The 14890-nt window shown below is 58.4% G+C and overlaps 1 protein-coding gene across 17 annotated transcripts in view; it reads left to right on the plus strand.

Moving 5' to 3' along the window:
- ARPP21 (cAMP regulated phosphoprotein 21) overlaps positions 1 to 9086 on the plus strand; it is a 128852-nt gene extending 119766 nt beyond the window's left edge. For all 17 annotated transcript variants that reach the window (XM_056804012.1, XM_056804021.1, XM_056804004.1 and 14 more), the window contains 2 exons: positions 4140 to 4291; positions 8502 to 9086. In XM_056804012.1, the coding sequence (XP_056659990.1) occupies positions 4140 to 4291; positions 8502 to 8759 (410 nt within the window). In that variant the 3' untranslated portion in view covers positions 8760 to 9086. The remainder of the gene's footprint in view (positions 1 to 4139; positions 4292 to 8501) is intronic.
- The last annotated feature ends 5804 nt before the right edge of the window (positions 9087 to 14890 follow it).

Genomic DNA, 14890 nt, shown 5'->3' on the forward strand with positions numbered 1-14890 from the left:
TATATCTGGGCAGCCAGTTGGCATTTTTGCAGTAATTGTTTCCTTGCAGAAATGATCCCCCGAGCAGTACACGGAGGGACGCGGTGGTGGCAGTGCCCCTGCCATTGCCGTCCTGCCATGCTGCTAGTCGGCTCCCCGAGGGGCCAGCGGCGGCCGCGGCCCAGGAGATGCTGCCACTGTGGCCACTTGGGGCCTCGGGCGCCTGATGGGCCCCCTGGCTTCCCAGGCTTGGTGGGTCGTCTATCATGGGCGTCCCTGGGCAAGAACACGCCCTCCGTGGGCAGAGGCGAGGCTAATGGGCTTTGCGCCGGCTGTCAGGAGCCGAACGTAAGCTATCGCTCGGCTGTAGAGAGCCGGAGCCTTTCCAGGCTGGCTGTCGGGCCGATGGCGATGCCTCATAGCTCACTGCTCGCAATGAAATCAGGAGGCTGCCAACAGCTTGCTGGCCCCGTTTCAGACAGAGCAGCGCCTCCTCAGGGAAGCCCGCCGCTCCTCCCTTTTCCTCCTTGCCCTGTAGGGGCCTCGGTCCAACCCTGGGCGATGGGTGAGGCCCCTCCTTTGCCCGCTTGGTGGGGGCACTGTTGGGCACTTATACATGGGGCTGCCGGCCTTCTCCCGTTGTTTCCTCTTGAATTGGCACCATGGCTCCCTGGAGCAGCAAGCGCTTCTCCCCCCTCTGCACCTTTGCCCAGACCACCTCCCTCCCCCTCCCGCGGCTCAGAGTCCATCTTCCTCTGCTCCGTTCTCCAGTGGCTCGGCTCCTTCTCAGGAACCAGCCCACTGCCGGGATCTGCCCAGAGAGGCCCTGCGGCTCGGGAAAAGGGGCAGGGAGGGGGCCGGAGGACCTCGGGGACGCCTGTGGCCGCTTCCTCCAGGGATGCTGGCAGGCTGCGGATGGGAGAAGAAGAGAGGGCGGCTGGGATCAGGGTGGGGATGGCGCCCTTGAGGCATCGGTAAAGCCTGATCCAGCCCACGGGGCTCCGTGGCAGGCCTCGGCTCCTCCCCGGCGTGGGAGGAACAAGCGAGCCGTGACGGCCTGACCGAGAGCCCATCGGAGCTCTTGTGGTGCGCTTCTGCCCAGCCTTAGGCTCGTCGGTCCCCTCGAGCTCCATCTGCCGACCGTCCCAGGATGCGGGGATGGAGCTGCTCCCCAACGCTGGGCCTTCCGCCCATCTCCAAGCCTAGGGCAACAGCAAAGGGCGTCGTTCGGCCCTGTCGGGGTGTCCTCGTGATCCCAGATTGGGCCTTTCTCGGCAGACTCCGGAGTGGCTGGTCATTTCCTTCTCCATCATTTTACTGATGAAGAAACAGAGGCAAACGGGGTGAAGTGACTCAGCCAGGGCGACGCAGCCAGCTCTGAACTCGGGGCAGACGCCAGGCCCAGCCCCCTCTCCAGCACCCCGCCTGGCCACCCCCACGGCAAATGAGGCTCCTCTAAATATCTGCATGTTTTCCGTGGCGTCGGATCAGAGGGCATCGTGGCTGTCCAGGAAGGCCGTCGTCCGTGCAGCAGGCGCCTGCGAGTCCCACGAACACAGCAGCGTCCTCGCAGCCTCTCCAGAGCCAGCAGGGGGAGCCCTCCAGAAGCGGGCCCCGGGATGGGCCATGTGGGAGAGGAAGGCCCCCTCTTCTGTCCTTCCTGTGCTTCTGTTCCCACAAATGGCCAAAGGGGGGAAGAGGCCTCGGGGAGCAGCCCCGGCCCGCACGGAGGACAAGCAGGTGGTCCTTCACCGGCCAGCCAGCCCCACTCAGGAGCCATCAGACCTCAGGGCCTGCGACAATGCTCCAAAGACCCCCCCACCCCGCGGCCTGGGCCGAATGGAGGCTCGGGGTTCCGTCTCCTTCTCGCAGAGCCCGGGAGGACGTGGGAGGACGGTCTGCAAACGTCCAAAGTCAGGAGAATCAGGGCTCCCCAAGCCGAAGCCGGGGCTGCGGCCCCCCCGCCCCGAGCCTGCCCCCCCCCAGACCCCCTTGGCTCGGAGCCCCTCCAATGGCCACTCTGCTTCCCCAAGAGGCTTCCTTCATTTCATCTGAGCTTGGAGCTGCGCCTGCACAAGCCCGGCGCGAAGGAAGGTTCGGCCGCGGAGCTGCGCCTTCTCGTGGGTCTCTTGGCCGCTCGCTGCCCAGGCGAGGCCCGGGACCTGCCGGAGGCTCCGCAGCGCCAGCCGATAGTCCAGGGAGCCTCGCGCTCCGCCATGTCCCTGGCCTGCCCGTGACCTTCCTGCGGGTCCAGACGGGGCTGCCGACGAGCTTTGCTCTCCGCAATGGCGAACGTCCCGGGTGTTCCTGGAGCCGAGGCAGGCCCGGGGAGAGGGGGGCAGCAGCTCTGCTGGTTGGCCGTTTCCTGGCAGAAAAGCGAAGTCGCCTCTTGGCTGCGGAGGCCCAGGCCGGTGCTGCTCCTCTCCCAAGATCCCCCAAAGACAGGGAAAGGCTCCGGGGCCTTCTCTCCTCCTCCAGCAGAGGCGCCCGGCTCGTTCTGCGGCCTTGGGGAGCTTCCTCCTCCTATTGGCCCCCTGCTCCCACGGCCAGAACTCAGCAGAGCTCCCCAGAGGAGGGCAGAGGATCCCCGGACACGGTGCCCTGCTGGGTGCAGCCTGACACCCCCCCAGGTTCCCAGGCTGCCTCACGGCTCCACTGATGCATACTGCTGGCCGCTCATCACCCTCACCAGATGACGCCCGTGCTGCTTCCCTTGCATGGAAGAAGATGCTCCCAGCTGTTCCCGCTTAGGCCTTCCTCCATGGCCTGTCGGCACAGAGTCCTGCAGCAGCCCCTGCCTTGGCACGAGCACCGTCAGCAGAGTCCGTGTGACGGCTGGCCATGCCTCGGGCCAAGCCGCACGGGGAGGGCCTGTGGGACCTCGTGCCGCCTCCACAGGGAAAGGCTCAATGGGCTTCGCTCTCGAATTTCTCCCAACCCCGCAGCAAGCTGGATGGCGTCGGCAGGGAGGAGTGACGGGCTGAATCCAGAAAGGGCTGCCTCCTCCGTGGGCACCGATGGAAGAGCGGCCAAGGAGGGAGCCGCTTCCCAAGCCAGGAGCTCCTGCGCTGCTCCCAGCCGGGAGGTTCCCCTCGCAGCCCTGGTAAGAACAACAGGCAGGCTCCGAGGCGTCGTGTTGGCTTGTTTCCTTGGGGCCGCCAGCCCGGAGCTCCCTCAGCACAGGCAGCCGCTGCCACGTCTGGTCATACTCTCAGGGGACGAGAAAGAGGCTTTTAAGAGCCCCTCTCTGGGTGCTGGAAAGCTCATGGGCCCGGGGCCAGGAGGGCCGCTGGGAACCCCAGCCTTCTCCAAGGAGAGAGCGTCTCCACTCCAGCGTTTCCTCGCCACACTGATGAGTGAGAGGTCTTCCCACCCATCTCCCTAGCCCTCACCGCCTACAGACAAGGGAAATCCAGAATCCAGGGCGGCTTGGCATAAGCCTCAGAAGAAGATACTGTTGAGTAAATGGCGCTTGAAGGAGTGACTGCTTGGCTTATGACTCTTTGAAGGGCATCTTAGTGTGTCCAGGGCCAGGGCTGAGGAAGGGCCAGCGTGCCCTTGGAGGGAGGGTTGAGCTTGTTGGTTCAACAGTATCTCTTTAAGAGACATGGGTAGGTAGTGGGTCCCTCGGAAGACAGTCTTTGCAAAGTGAGGGCCCACACTTCGCTCTGACATTGGGATGCAAGCACAGAACTAATGTTCTTTTTCACAGCCAAGGATTTCCCTTTTTCTCAGGATAATTGAGACATTTTCCTCTTCAAAATTCAATTATTGTCTAAACCATTGAGCTTTCATTTCAGAGTATCTGCTCAAGGACAGAGAACGTCCATAGGATTTGCAGGGGGAAGGGATCGTAGAGGTTAGCCAGTCTAATGCCCACCTTTTTGACAGAAGGGAAAACTGAGGTCTAGCGAGATGGAGGCACTTTCTGAAGGTCACAGGTGATACAGGAAGAAATGGGGTGGAAAGTCTGGTCCTGAAGCCAGGGGCCCAGTTCTCTCTGCCCCTCACTGGCTGCCAATAGCATGTCCTGAACTTTAAAATGATATAAACTGCATTTGTTTTGAAAAGTAACTCGAGCCTTTTCTCCCAAGAGGCATCATTCCTTCGTGCTGGTTCCAGCCACCATTTGAGGGTGTTCTTTTTCTCTCTCTCACCAGGTTACCAGCCTGTCCTGTCAAATCAGCAGCAAGGCTTCCAAGGCCTCATGGGAATGTCGCAACCACCTCAGAGTCAGAACCTGATGAGCAGCCCACAGGGGAGTCAGGTGCAAGGCATGATGGTCCCTTACCCAGCCATGTCTTCTTATCAGGTACATTCCACCGCTTTGCTGCTGTGCTTCAGTTAAGTGGCACTGCGGGTGCGGGGAGGAGGGCGCTGGGCTGGCTGGTGCCCGCCTCGAGAGAGCCATTCCTCAGGCCGAGTTAGCTCTCTCTGCGCCACCTCTCAGAGAAGGGCCCTCCACATCCTTTGTGCCTTCCTAGGAAGAGCCTCGGAGGGTTACCTTGTGTTCATGGAGGGACCTCTTTCATGCTGCACTATCTGCTGATGGGGAATAAGTAGCCACATTCCATCCCCTGCAGGCCACTGTCTGGACATGGATTTGCATTAGGATCATCCATAAAGAAGCCCAAGCGGGGAGAAGCCCACCGAGGGTTAGACTCCCAGAGCCCAGCCAGCGTGGAGGGCTTAGCAGTGGGGAGAGGTACCTCCCGCCATTCAGCTCGGCCTCCCCTTTCTCTTGGCTCATGCTAACGAGAAGCAAAGGAGCTCCTTGGGCAAATGTCCACACGATGCACTAGTTTGAGTGTCACATGGCAGAGGGGCGTGAGTGTGAGTGTGAATGTGTGTGAGTTTTAAAGGCTACGTACCTATTTGGGTCCAGGGAGGTACAAAGAAGCCCAACATTTTCACTGTGAAGAGAGAGGCCTGGCTGAGAATGGCCCCATACATCGGTCTTTCAGCGGTCAGGGAAACAGGTCCTGCCACACACCCAGGCTTGGAATCCATCCTCACCCCGCACAAGCTCTCCTGGCCAGCATCTGGGCCTCCACAGCAGTGGGGTGTGGAGTCAGCAGGAAGTCCTGGCCACGGTGAGCCTCCATTATGTCTGGTCTCTTCGGGTTCTATGGTGTTGGTGGCAGTGTGACCAGAGGCAGCAGATGGGGCCAAGAGTGTTGCTGGGCTTGGGCCAGTTATAGACATGAGTGGGAAGGTCAGTGCTCTGGGTAGGAAGGCCTCGCCGGGTTTCCATCCTGATAAAGTGGGAAAGGAGCCCATCCAGCCCGTGGGAGAACGAGACTTGAGGGCACAAGGATGGGGCATCCACATCAAGAGCGCCAGCAGAGCAGCAGCAGGATTGGCTGCCACCTGGGTGACCGGGACAGCAGGGTGTCATGGGTCGGAGCCACCTTGCTGGGCCAAAAAAGAGCCTCCACTCCGAGCGCGATGGTGGGATGACGGCGGCTCCCACAGCACATCCTGTTACAGAAAAGCATGACGTGAAGCTTGACAAGATCCTTCTGAGCGAGCCAGTGTCCCATATCAGCCCTGCGGCATTTCCCAGGCAGGTGCACAGTGGGAAGGGCAGAGATTTAGGGAAGCAAAGCCTGCGTGAGTGAGGAGCCTCAATTCTGCAGCATTGAGCATTCCCTTCTCGTCCAGGGCTCACGGCCACTGGAAAAACCACAGCTTTCAGCCTGCCGACCTTTGTCAGAGGGTGACATTCATCTTTGGTTTTCAGGGTGCTGCTCAGACTTGCCGTAGCTTTGCTTCCAGAAAGCAAGTGTCTTCATTTCCTGGTTGTGGCCGCTGTCTGCAGTGTCACCTAAGCTCCAGAATATAAAATCTGGCACAGCTTCCGCTTCTTCTTTCTCGCTTGCCAGGAAGTCAGGGGCCCAGGTGCCAAGGCCTTCTTTTTCCAAGTCGAGCTTCAAGCCGGCTTTTATTCTCTCGTCTTTCCCTCCTTGAGAGGTTTCTCCATTCTTCTTCAGGGTCTGCCATCAGAGTGGCATCATACCTATGTCCGAGATAGCCAATATTTCTCCTAGCAACAGGTTCTGACTTTTGGTTGCACCAGCCTGGAATTCTGTACGCGGTACTGTCTACAGAAGCTCAACAAACAAGGGCCCAACGCACAACCTTCCATTTCTTTACCACTCTTATCCCCATTACTTCTTATGCGTTGCGTTCTGCTGTTGCTTCTTGACCCCTCCAGGTTCCTCCTGAGAGACAAGTGAGCTGCTCTGGGCCTCCCATCTCTTGGAGGACCTACCACATGTTCTGGTGCTCCCCACAGTCAGAGCTTTAGGGTAGTCAGTGAAGCAGAAGTTGCTGTTTTTGTGGAACGTGCTTGCTTTCTCCACAAGCCAGTGCATCTTGGCAATTTGGTCTCGAGTTCCACCTGCTCTCTCCTGGTCCCCAGGCTGCAGACGCCTAGCTTGCAGGGTAGAGTGTAACCTTGCTGGTGTCTGAGATGAAGGCAAGTGTTGAGTAATGTGTTCAGTCTTTGGATCAGCCTTCCACAGTTTGGGAATGAAAACTGACCTTTTCTAATTCAATGGCTGCTGCCGAGTTTTCTGGGTTTGCCAGAGTACTGAGTGTAGCACGTTAACAGCATCATCTTTGGGGATTTTAAGTAACTCAGCTGGAATTCCATCAGCACCACTATAGCGCCTTCCATTAACAGGGCTTTCGAAGGCCCCCGGGACGCCTGCCTCGAGACCAAGAACCACCAAGAGCTCCCCAGTTACCTGGGAGGTTATGGTCGGTCTGTGTGTTCTCGTCACCTCTCCTTAGTTCTCTGCTCCTATTAAGTGCCTCCCATTCAGGGGCTTTTACCATGCCCAGTTTTGCATGGAACCTTCCCTTGAGATGTCCAAGTTTCTCCAAGGGCTTCCCTAGCTTTCTCATGCTCTTCTTTCCTGCACTGTTCGTTTACAAAAAGCTACTCCTGTCTCCTTGCTGGTATTGGGAACGTGGCCTTCAGCTGGCTGCCTCTCCCTTCTGCCTGGAAGGGTCCGGGGCTCGATTCTCCTCCCCCTTTAGAGACACCTTTTGCACTTTCCCTTCTCCCTCCATCTAAGGATCTCGACTCTCAGCTAGGCCGAAAGCCTCCTCAGACACTGCCGGGGGTGCCGGTTCCTTCTCCAGTGGGTCACTGTTTGTCAGGAACTCCCTCCGACGACCCTTTAGGGCTGCTTTACGATTATTAGCTCATTGGATTGTACCTACTGCGTGCCGGGCACCAGGCCAGACACGAGGGATAAAAAGCCCCCAAGGGAAGACTCTGCTGGGAGCAGAGATGTACATGGCCAGGAGACAGGAGGTCACCTGTAGGAAGGCAGGAAGGAAGGAAGGGGGAGAACCAAGGCAAGCAGGACACGGAGCTGGGGCAGGGAGGGCCTTGCCATGTGCTTGCATCGGAGCTGAGCAGAGGAGAACGGGCTGGGGCACTTGCTGGCATTGCCCACCTAGGAGCCACCATGCTGCATCGTGGTTCTCCCAGTTAGGCCACGTGGCAGAAGGCTGTGTGATCCCAGAAACGTGGCGACACCTGGGAGAGAGAACATCCCAGGTAACCCAGACGAGGAGAGGATGCGCCCGGCCCACCTTGGCAGGCCTGTGATTGGAGGTGAGGCAAACCGGAGAATAAGAAGAGGTGATGGGCTGGCCCTGCGGCGTGGAGAAATACTCAGCTTCAGCAGGGCACAGGAACCTCTGAGACCCAAGGGGGAAGCTCCTCAGGGGGCCAGGGAAGACTAGGGAGGAGGAGGACATGGGGGGGGGCTGCAATCTACCCTTGAGGAGGGAGAGCCCACCTCAAGGATGTCAAAGACCTACCCTCTTTGCAGGGATCTAGGCTCACTGTGGCTTATAGTGCTCCCAAGTTATGGGCTTCTACTGTTATTGGTTAGACCCCTGTGTGTGCGTGTCTGTGTGCGTGTCTCTGTGCGTGTCTGTGTGCGTGTCTGTGTGCGTGCTGTGGTGCCCCTGCCCGACTGCTTTCTGCCTGGACATTTTCTCCGTGGTCGCCCTCTTCTCCACTGTGGCCAGGGGCAGCCCCGGCTCAGAGCCCATCCACCCTCCCTTTTGTGCCTGCTAAGTGGTTTGGCTCCTGGGCCCAACAGAGAACAGTCCAAGTCTAGCCCCAGGAAGGCCCCTGAAGGGGTTCGAATCCAAGTCCTGCTCTTGGAGAGAAGGAAGATGAGGCTTCTGTGTGAGCGTCACACTTGAACTCGGGTCCCAGGTCTCTGAGTGGGGTGTGTTCTTCCTGCGCTGCTCCTGCCTCCCACTCTGGGCTCGTCCCTCCTTCCAACGGGCCTCATGGCCTGGAGTCCCTATTTTCTGTCTCAGGAAACGTGTCTTCTGAGAAAACGCCCCGACTTCCGGGTCAGAACAAAAGAACTTCCGGGGTGGCCGGGCTTCCGGTTTGGGGCGGCCATTTGTTCTGGCCTCTGAATGGTGGGTGGGCCAGAGGGGGAGGGAGCCTGGGCAGCTCACTGAGCTTCTCTTCCCTGCAGGTGTCCATGCCTCAGGGCTCTCCAGGAGTGACCCAGCAGTCGTACCAGCAGCCCCTTGTGCTCCCCAGTCAGGCAGGCCCGGGAAATCTCCCTGGCCCCGGCGTGCCTGTCTATTGCAATGTCATACCTCCGGCCGCCCAGGGCAACCTGAGGCTCCTGACGCCCCCCTGCCCCTCGCAGAGCGTCCCCGTGCTCTCGGCCAGCTGCAGGACGACCTGCGCCAGCGCGCACAACCCCGCGTGGCCGGTGAAGTACTAGAGCCCTGGATGGGGGCGGCGCTCCCTGCTGGGCCGCTGTGTCCTTCCGCCACGCCTGCTGGGGCGGAGTGTCCTTCCGCCACGCCTGCTGGGCGTGCCTTGGGGCTCCTGGAGGCCCCTCCCTCGGGCTGGTTGTGTGGAGTTCCTGCGAGGACCCGGATGCAGCGACGCTGTACTAAAACCGCTCGTACCAAAGCCGGACGGAGCAGACAACGGAGCTGCCCAGTCGGTAGCCACAGCCGAGTTTTTAGGGATCGATGCTGTATTGTGCTGTTTGATCCAAATAAAAGGGGCCGACCTCGTGGAGGAAGGCCCGCTTTCTACCAGGCTCCGGGCTCCTCTGTCCGTCTGTGAGGCACCTTCAGTGGTCGCCATTGTTCACATCTAGGAAACACCTCCAGCGTGCCAGGCCTCATGCCAGGGGCTAGAGAACCACGAAGCCCTACTAGGTGCCAGCCTTGGGGGACGCCGAGGAGCAGGAGACAGAGAGCTCCATCCTCAGCAGCAGCCAGTGGGGAGAGGCCAGGAACCAGACAGGGCTAATGAGCATTTTCAAGATTAACATATGTGGGCTGGCAGGGCAGGCTCTTTGTCCAGTGACAAAACAGCCAATTGATGGTCTATTAGAACTAACTCAGGGGCAGCTGGGTGGCTCCGTGGATGGAGAGCCAGGCCTAGAGATGGGAGGTCCTGGGTTCAAATCTGGCCTCAGACATTTCCCAGCTGGGTAACCCTGGGCACGTCACTTAACCCCCATGGCCTAGCCCTTGTCTCTCTTCTGCCTTGGAACCAATACACAGTATTGATTCTAAGAGGGAAGGTGAGGGCTTAAGAAAGAAAAAAACAAAAAGAAGGGACTCGCATCAATGTCAGGGCTGGGCTCCTTGGGACCCATTGCCTGGGGGCCTCGTTTTCATCATCTCTAAAGTGATGGGATGCCGAGGCCATATCGGCCCCAAATCGAAGGTCCGAGAGGATCCTGGGCTAGTCTTGGGAGAAGAGGCCCAGAGCAGAGGGAGGAGCTCCAGGGAAGGATGCTCCCACGTTGCCCACTGGGGGGGGGGGGAAGGGAGTCTGCATCCAGGGACGATGAGAAACACCACGGTATGGGGCTCGGGGGCATCGCAGCTGCCAAGCCTCAAGATGAGCGTGGCTGTCCCCCCAGTCACTGCGGGTTGAAAATGGTGAGGAGTCACATTCACTGTCCTGGGCCTCGTCTCGGCCATTCTCTTCCCGGTTGCACTTGCACCGCATTCACCTTTCCTCTGGGTCTCCATTCGCCGTCGCTGGCTGGGGCCTTCTGCTGGTTCTTTAGGTCCCCAAGGACTTGCTCCCCCTGAGGCAGACGGGCTGCTCAAAGGTGGACGTCCTGAGCAGGGGAGGCGGCCGCAGATAGGCTGAAGTGACCTTGGAAAATGGCAGGAAAACAAGGGATTTGCTGGATGCAGACTAATAGTAGACTCAGCCAGCCCCTCTGGACGGACCTCGGTTTCTTGGGCTATAAGATGAGCTGGTTAGCCTAGGTGGCTTCTGGGACTCTGGGAGCTCTCAGGCTTTGATCCTGGGAATATTGAATCCCATTTTGCTGGAAGATGAGCTAGCGAAAGGGAAAAGGGAAAAGAAACATGAGCTCAGAGCAGTCGTGATTCGGAAGGCATACAAGGAAACTGTGGGGCGGGGGCGGGGGCGGGGGGGCTAACCCCTCCAAAGATTTCACACACATCCTGCTTCCTTCAAACTGAGGAAGAACAGAAATTAGACCCCGAGTTCCAGGAAAGGCTGCCAAGTGGTTCCCCGAAATATTCAAAAGGGAGAAGAGCCTGGATGCCAGCGGTGATGGGCCATCTTGTCAATACAAAGAGCGCTGTGTAGGGCTGGATGCCAGCAGAACAAGACATCGGACAGTCCCTGGCCTCAGGGAGCTGACACCCATCACCGGTAACAATTGGTATACGACTCAGGGAATACCCAATACAAAAGCACTGGGTGATTTCTGTGTGTGTGTGTGTGTGTGTGTGTGTGTGTGTGTGTATGTGTGTGTGTGTGTGCGCGCGCACAGCGTGTCGCACGCATGGCACGAGTGCCTCATGTACAAGGTGGGGTCTAAGCTAGGCCTGGAGGGAAACTAGGCTTCTAAGGGGTAGAGATGAACAAGAAGGGAAATCCAGGCACGTGGTGGCCATAAGCCTCAGATGACAGGATCCTGTAAATGACAGGGGTGGGCTGGGAAGGGGGACAATCGTCACACAACACAAAATGCCAATAACTGAATCGCGAGCGCCCCTGGGAATCACCAGGAGTTGGAAGCAGAGCTCCAATTGGGCCAGCTTTAACGCCCCATTTGGAGAATTACCCTGGGACAACAGGGGGCCTGAATTATTGTTATCAAGGTGACCCTTCTCTGCCTCAATGCCCCACAGCTGCAGTCACCGATCTTGGGCCAGGCTTTCCAGGTCGATCTCGTACCTGGGCACCCAGGCCTCCATCATTGTTTGGAGGTTGGAGGCTCCTTTCTCTTCCAAGCATCTGGCTCCCTCCTCTACAGGAAGAGCCTCATTCCTACCCCTGGGTTCCCAAGATTCTTTTCCACTTCCTCCCTAGGAAATCTCCTTCTGCCCTCCAACCTCTGGACATGGAGGGTGATTCCTGTTTACCCCAACCTTTAAATGAATGCACCAACAAACGTTTTAAAACCCTCACCTCCTGTCTGAGAATCAGTGCTCAGGATTGGTTCCAAGGCAGAAGAGAATCAGGGTTAAGTGACTTGCCCAGGGCTACATAGCCCAGAGGTATCTGAAGCAACATTTGAACCCAGGACTTCCCATGTGCAGGCTTGGCTCATGTCTCTTATAGACAGAAAGGCAGAAACCATCCGGGCCTCTGAGGAGCTCATACATCTATGGAGAGAAGACAACCCACAAACCACTCTGCAGACACGTAGATACGCAGACAGGATCATTTGGGGTCGTCTCAGGAGAAAGGTACGAGCAGTCAGAGAGACCAGAGAAGACTTACTGCAGGAAGTGGGGTTTTAGCTGGGGCAGGAAGGAAGCCAGGGATGCCAGGAGATGAAGAAGAGGAGGGAGAGCAGTCTAGGCCTGGAGGCTAGCCAAGGGCAGTGCCCAGGCGCCAGTGTGAGGGGCAGAAAAGAAGTGGGGGTCATCTGATGGCAGAATACGTGGAGGGGGTGGGGGATATTATTCAAAGGCCAGATTTCCTGTTTGACCCTAGAGGCACTGGGGAGCCATGGGAGTTTATGGAGTGGAGAAAGCCCTGCCTTTGGGATGATCCCTTTGGGAGCAGTTTAGAGGATGGCCTGGAGTGGGGAGAGACTAGAGGCAGGGAGGCCCATGCTGCAGTAGTTCAGGCAGGTGAGAATGGGCTGTACATCCTGTTCTTTGCTTCCTGTCAGGGCCTTCATGTCTCTGTTTGCTCGTGGGTTTGTGGCCAGGAAATCGAGAACAATGAAAGGTTCCGACCTCTATGGAATAGCACGTGCTAGAGGATAGAGGACGATTTCTCTGCAAAAGGGTGGAGGCATGGCCGGAACACTTGAGAAACGGAGTTCCAAGTCGTGGGAAACTGGGAGAGTCCTTGTTTCTGCCCAGTAAAGGGCTCCTGTTCCGGGTCCGAAAGAAGAGGGAGGCTCCATCCGGACTTCGGGGTCTTCCGTGCCATGAACAAGGTCACCAGCCCTGGCCCCGGGTGTCCGGAATCAAGCCAAATGGAGGGAGGGAAGAAGGCCAGCATGTAAGGAATGAGGGCAGTGAGGAGAGCTGAGGGGGGAGGAGCGCCAGCCTGAGCACAGAGCATCCAGGACTGACCCTGCCACCATCCCGGGAAAATGCCTCTTCTTTCCACCAGCCAGTCACAGGAGCTGGGAGCCCTGGCTGCTCCGGAGAGAAGGCGCCCAGGAGGGGACATCCACGGGACTCAGTGAAGAGTCAAGGCATGCTGTGGGAGTTAAACCAGCCAGAAGCTCTTCATCTCTGCTCTGGGTCCAGCAACTCTCGACTGCTCTGAGGCTTAGTCTGGGCGAGCTGCTTGGGGACATGGAGAGATGAAGTGACTTACCCAGGGTCACACAGCCAGTCTTGTCCAAGGCTGACTTCCTCAGTGCTACGGAGGAGGCGGGCAGCGATCTCAGACTGTGGAACTTCATGGCGTGCGTCAGGGTCGGGCACGGACTCCCAGCGGAGTTCTGTGGACACTAACTTTGACTCCAATCTGCCACGCAGGTGGCACCATTAGTCGGCATGTTTGGGCTCCATTCCCAGAACCCCTTGCCTCTCCTTAGGGTGAGCAGCCCATCAGCAGTCGGGATGCACTCGGCTCCCCATCCACCCTTGTGCTCTGCCTCTTGGTGTCGGCTGCAGCAGCATCCCTCCTCGGGCTTATGTGACCTCGTCTGCCTCCCTCACCACCAGCTCCGTGCGTCTTCCCAGGAGAGATAAGAGCGCCTGGGCCCTCGGGAGCTCTTCCTGGGATCTAATCTCATTAAGATGCCCAGGAGCCTCCCATTTGGTCGTGGGGTGCTGCCTAGTCTCCTGAGATGGCAGCTCTGTCATTGCCCGTTCTCGGAGCGCCAGGAACAAGCGTGTCTTCATCCTCGCTCGGCGTGGAGGCTGCCCGATGCCCCAGAGCATCCGTGCTCACCTAGCCCGGCTCATCTGCTCACACTTCCTGTTAAGTGGAACCAAACGTCTGGGCCAATTCCACGAGGAACTCAGGACTAAGCAAGTCTCCTGCGTCTCACCTCCCATCCAGAGAAGAGCCGCCGGTGCCTGACACTGGAAAGCGGGGCGCTCCCGTGTCAGGGATGCTGGAGGGGGGCCGCTTTGAGGAGAGGTTCCTGACACAAAACCAAAGGCCTTGTGCCGGGAGACCAGGGCACTGCAGGCAGCGTCTGACCTGCAGTGGAAGAAGCTGAATAAGGGAGGAGAAACAACCATCGCCTCTTTCCTCTCCCTCCTCAACAGCCAAATATGGACCCCCTCCTCCTCCCCCTCCTCCTCCTCCTCCTCCTCCTGCTCCTCTCCCTCCTCCCCTTCCCCCATCTCTTCCTCCTTCTCCTCCCCCTCCTCCCCCTCCTCCCCCTCCCTCTCCTTCTCCTCCTTTTCCTCCTCTTCCATCTCCTCCTTCTCCTCTCCCTCCTCCATCTCCCCCTCCTCCTCCTCCCCCTCCTCCTCCTGCTCCTCTCCTTCTCCTCTCCCTCCTCCCCTTTCCCCTGTCTCTTCCTCCTTCTCCTCCCCCTCCTCCCCCTCCTCCCCCTCCCTCTCCTTCTCCTCCTCCTTCTCCTCCTCCCTCTCCTCCTTCTCCTCCTTTTCCTCCTCCTCTTCCTCCTCCTCCCCCTCCTTCTCCTCCTTTTCCTCCTCTTCCATCTCCTCCTCCCCCCCCCCTCCTCCTCCCTCTGATGCATCATTCGTATCAGGGCTGCACTGATACCCTCTCCCTCCATCTGGTCACATCCGCCCCCTGCTCCAAAGCCCTCCTGTCGGCCTCCAGACACAAGGCACTCCCACCCCCCTTTCCTGTCCCAGCCTGCTGTCCCAGCAGCGCCCCCTCTCAGCATTCTCAGGTTGTGCTTCCTGTCAGACAAACAGCAGCAGCGCCTTCGCTGAGCCTCCTTTCCTCACTTGTTGGGACCTTAGTCATCTCTCAGGGGCTTTCTCTCCCCCCGGGAGACGGCCTGCCCTGCATCCGCTGGCCCACTTTGGTCCTCTCGCACACACCTACGTAGAACGTTGCCTCTTATGGTTGTAGGTGGTTCTGCCCTGTTTCCATCCTCAGTGGGGAGCTCCACGAAGTCAGGGACTCGCTTGGCTTGTCCTCCGGTTACTGTACAAGGTGCTGCATCCAGCCGGTGCCAAATTAACGCCTCTTGGACCAGAAATAGTTGCAGGGGTCCCGGCACTTCATACAAGCTGAGGTTTTCACATACCTTGTCTCCTTTAATTCTCTCAACAGCCAAGTGCTGTGAGAGAAGTATTCTGGGATTCCTGATTTGTACTTTACAGAGAAGAAGACTGAGGTTCAGAATGACTTCTTTGGGTCACGGAATGGCAAGATTTGAACCCATGTCTGTCTTCCTGACTCAAGCAAGGGAAGGAACAAGCATCGGTTAAGCACCTA

Source organism: Monodelphis domestica, chromosome 7, assembly GCF_027887165.1.
Source record: "Monodelphis domestica isolate mMonDom1 chromosome 7, mMonDom1.pri, whole genome shotgun sequence".
Classification (NCBI taxonomy): domain Eukaryota; kingdom Metazoa; phylum Chordata; class Mammalia; order Didelphimorphia; family Didelphidae; genus Monodelphis; species Monodelphis domestica.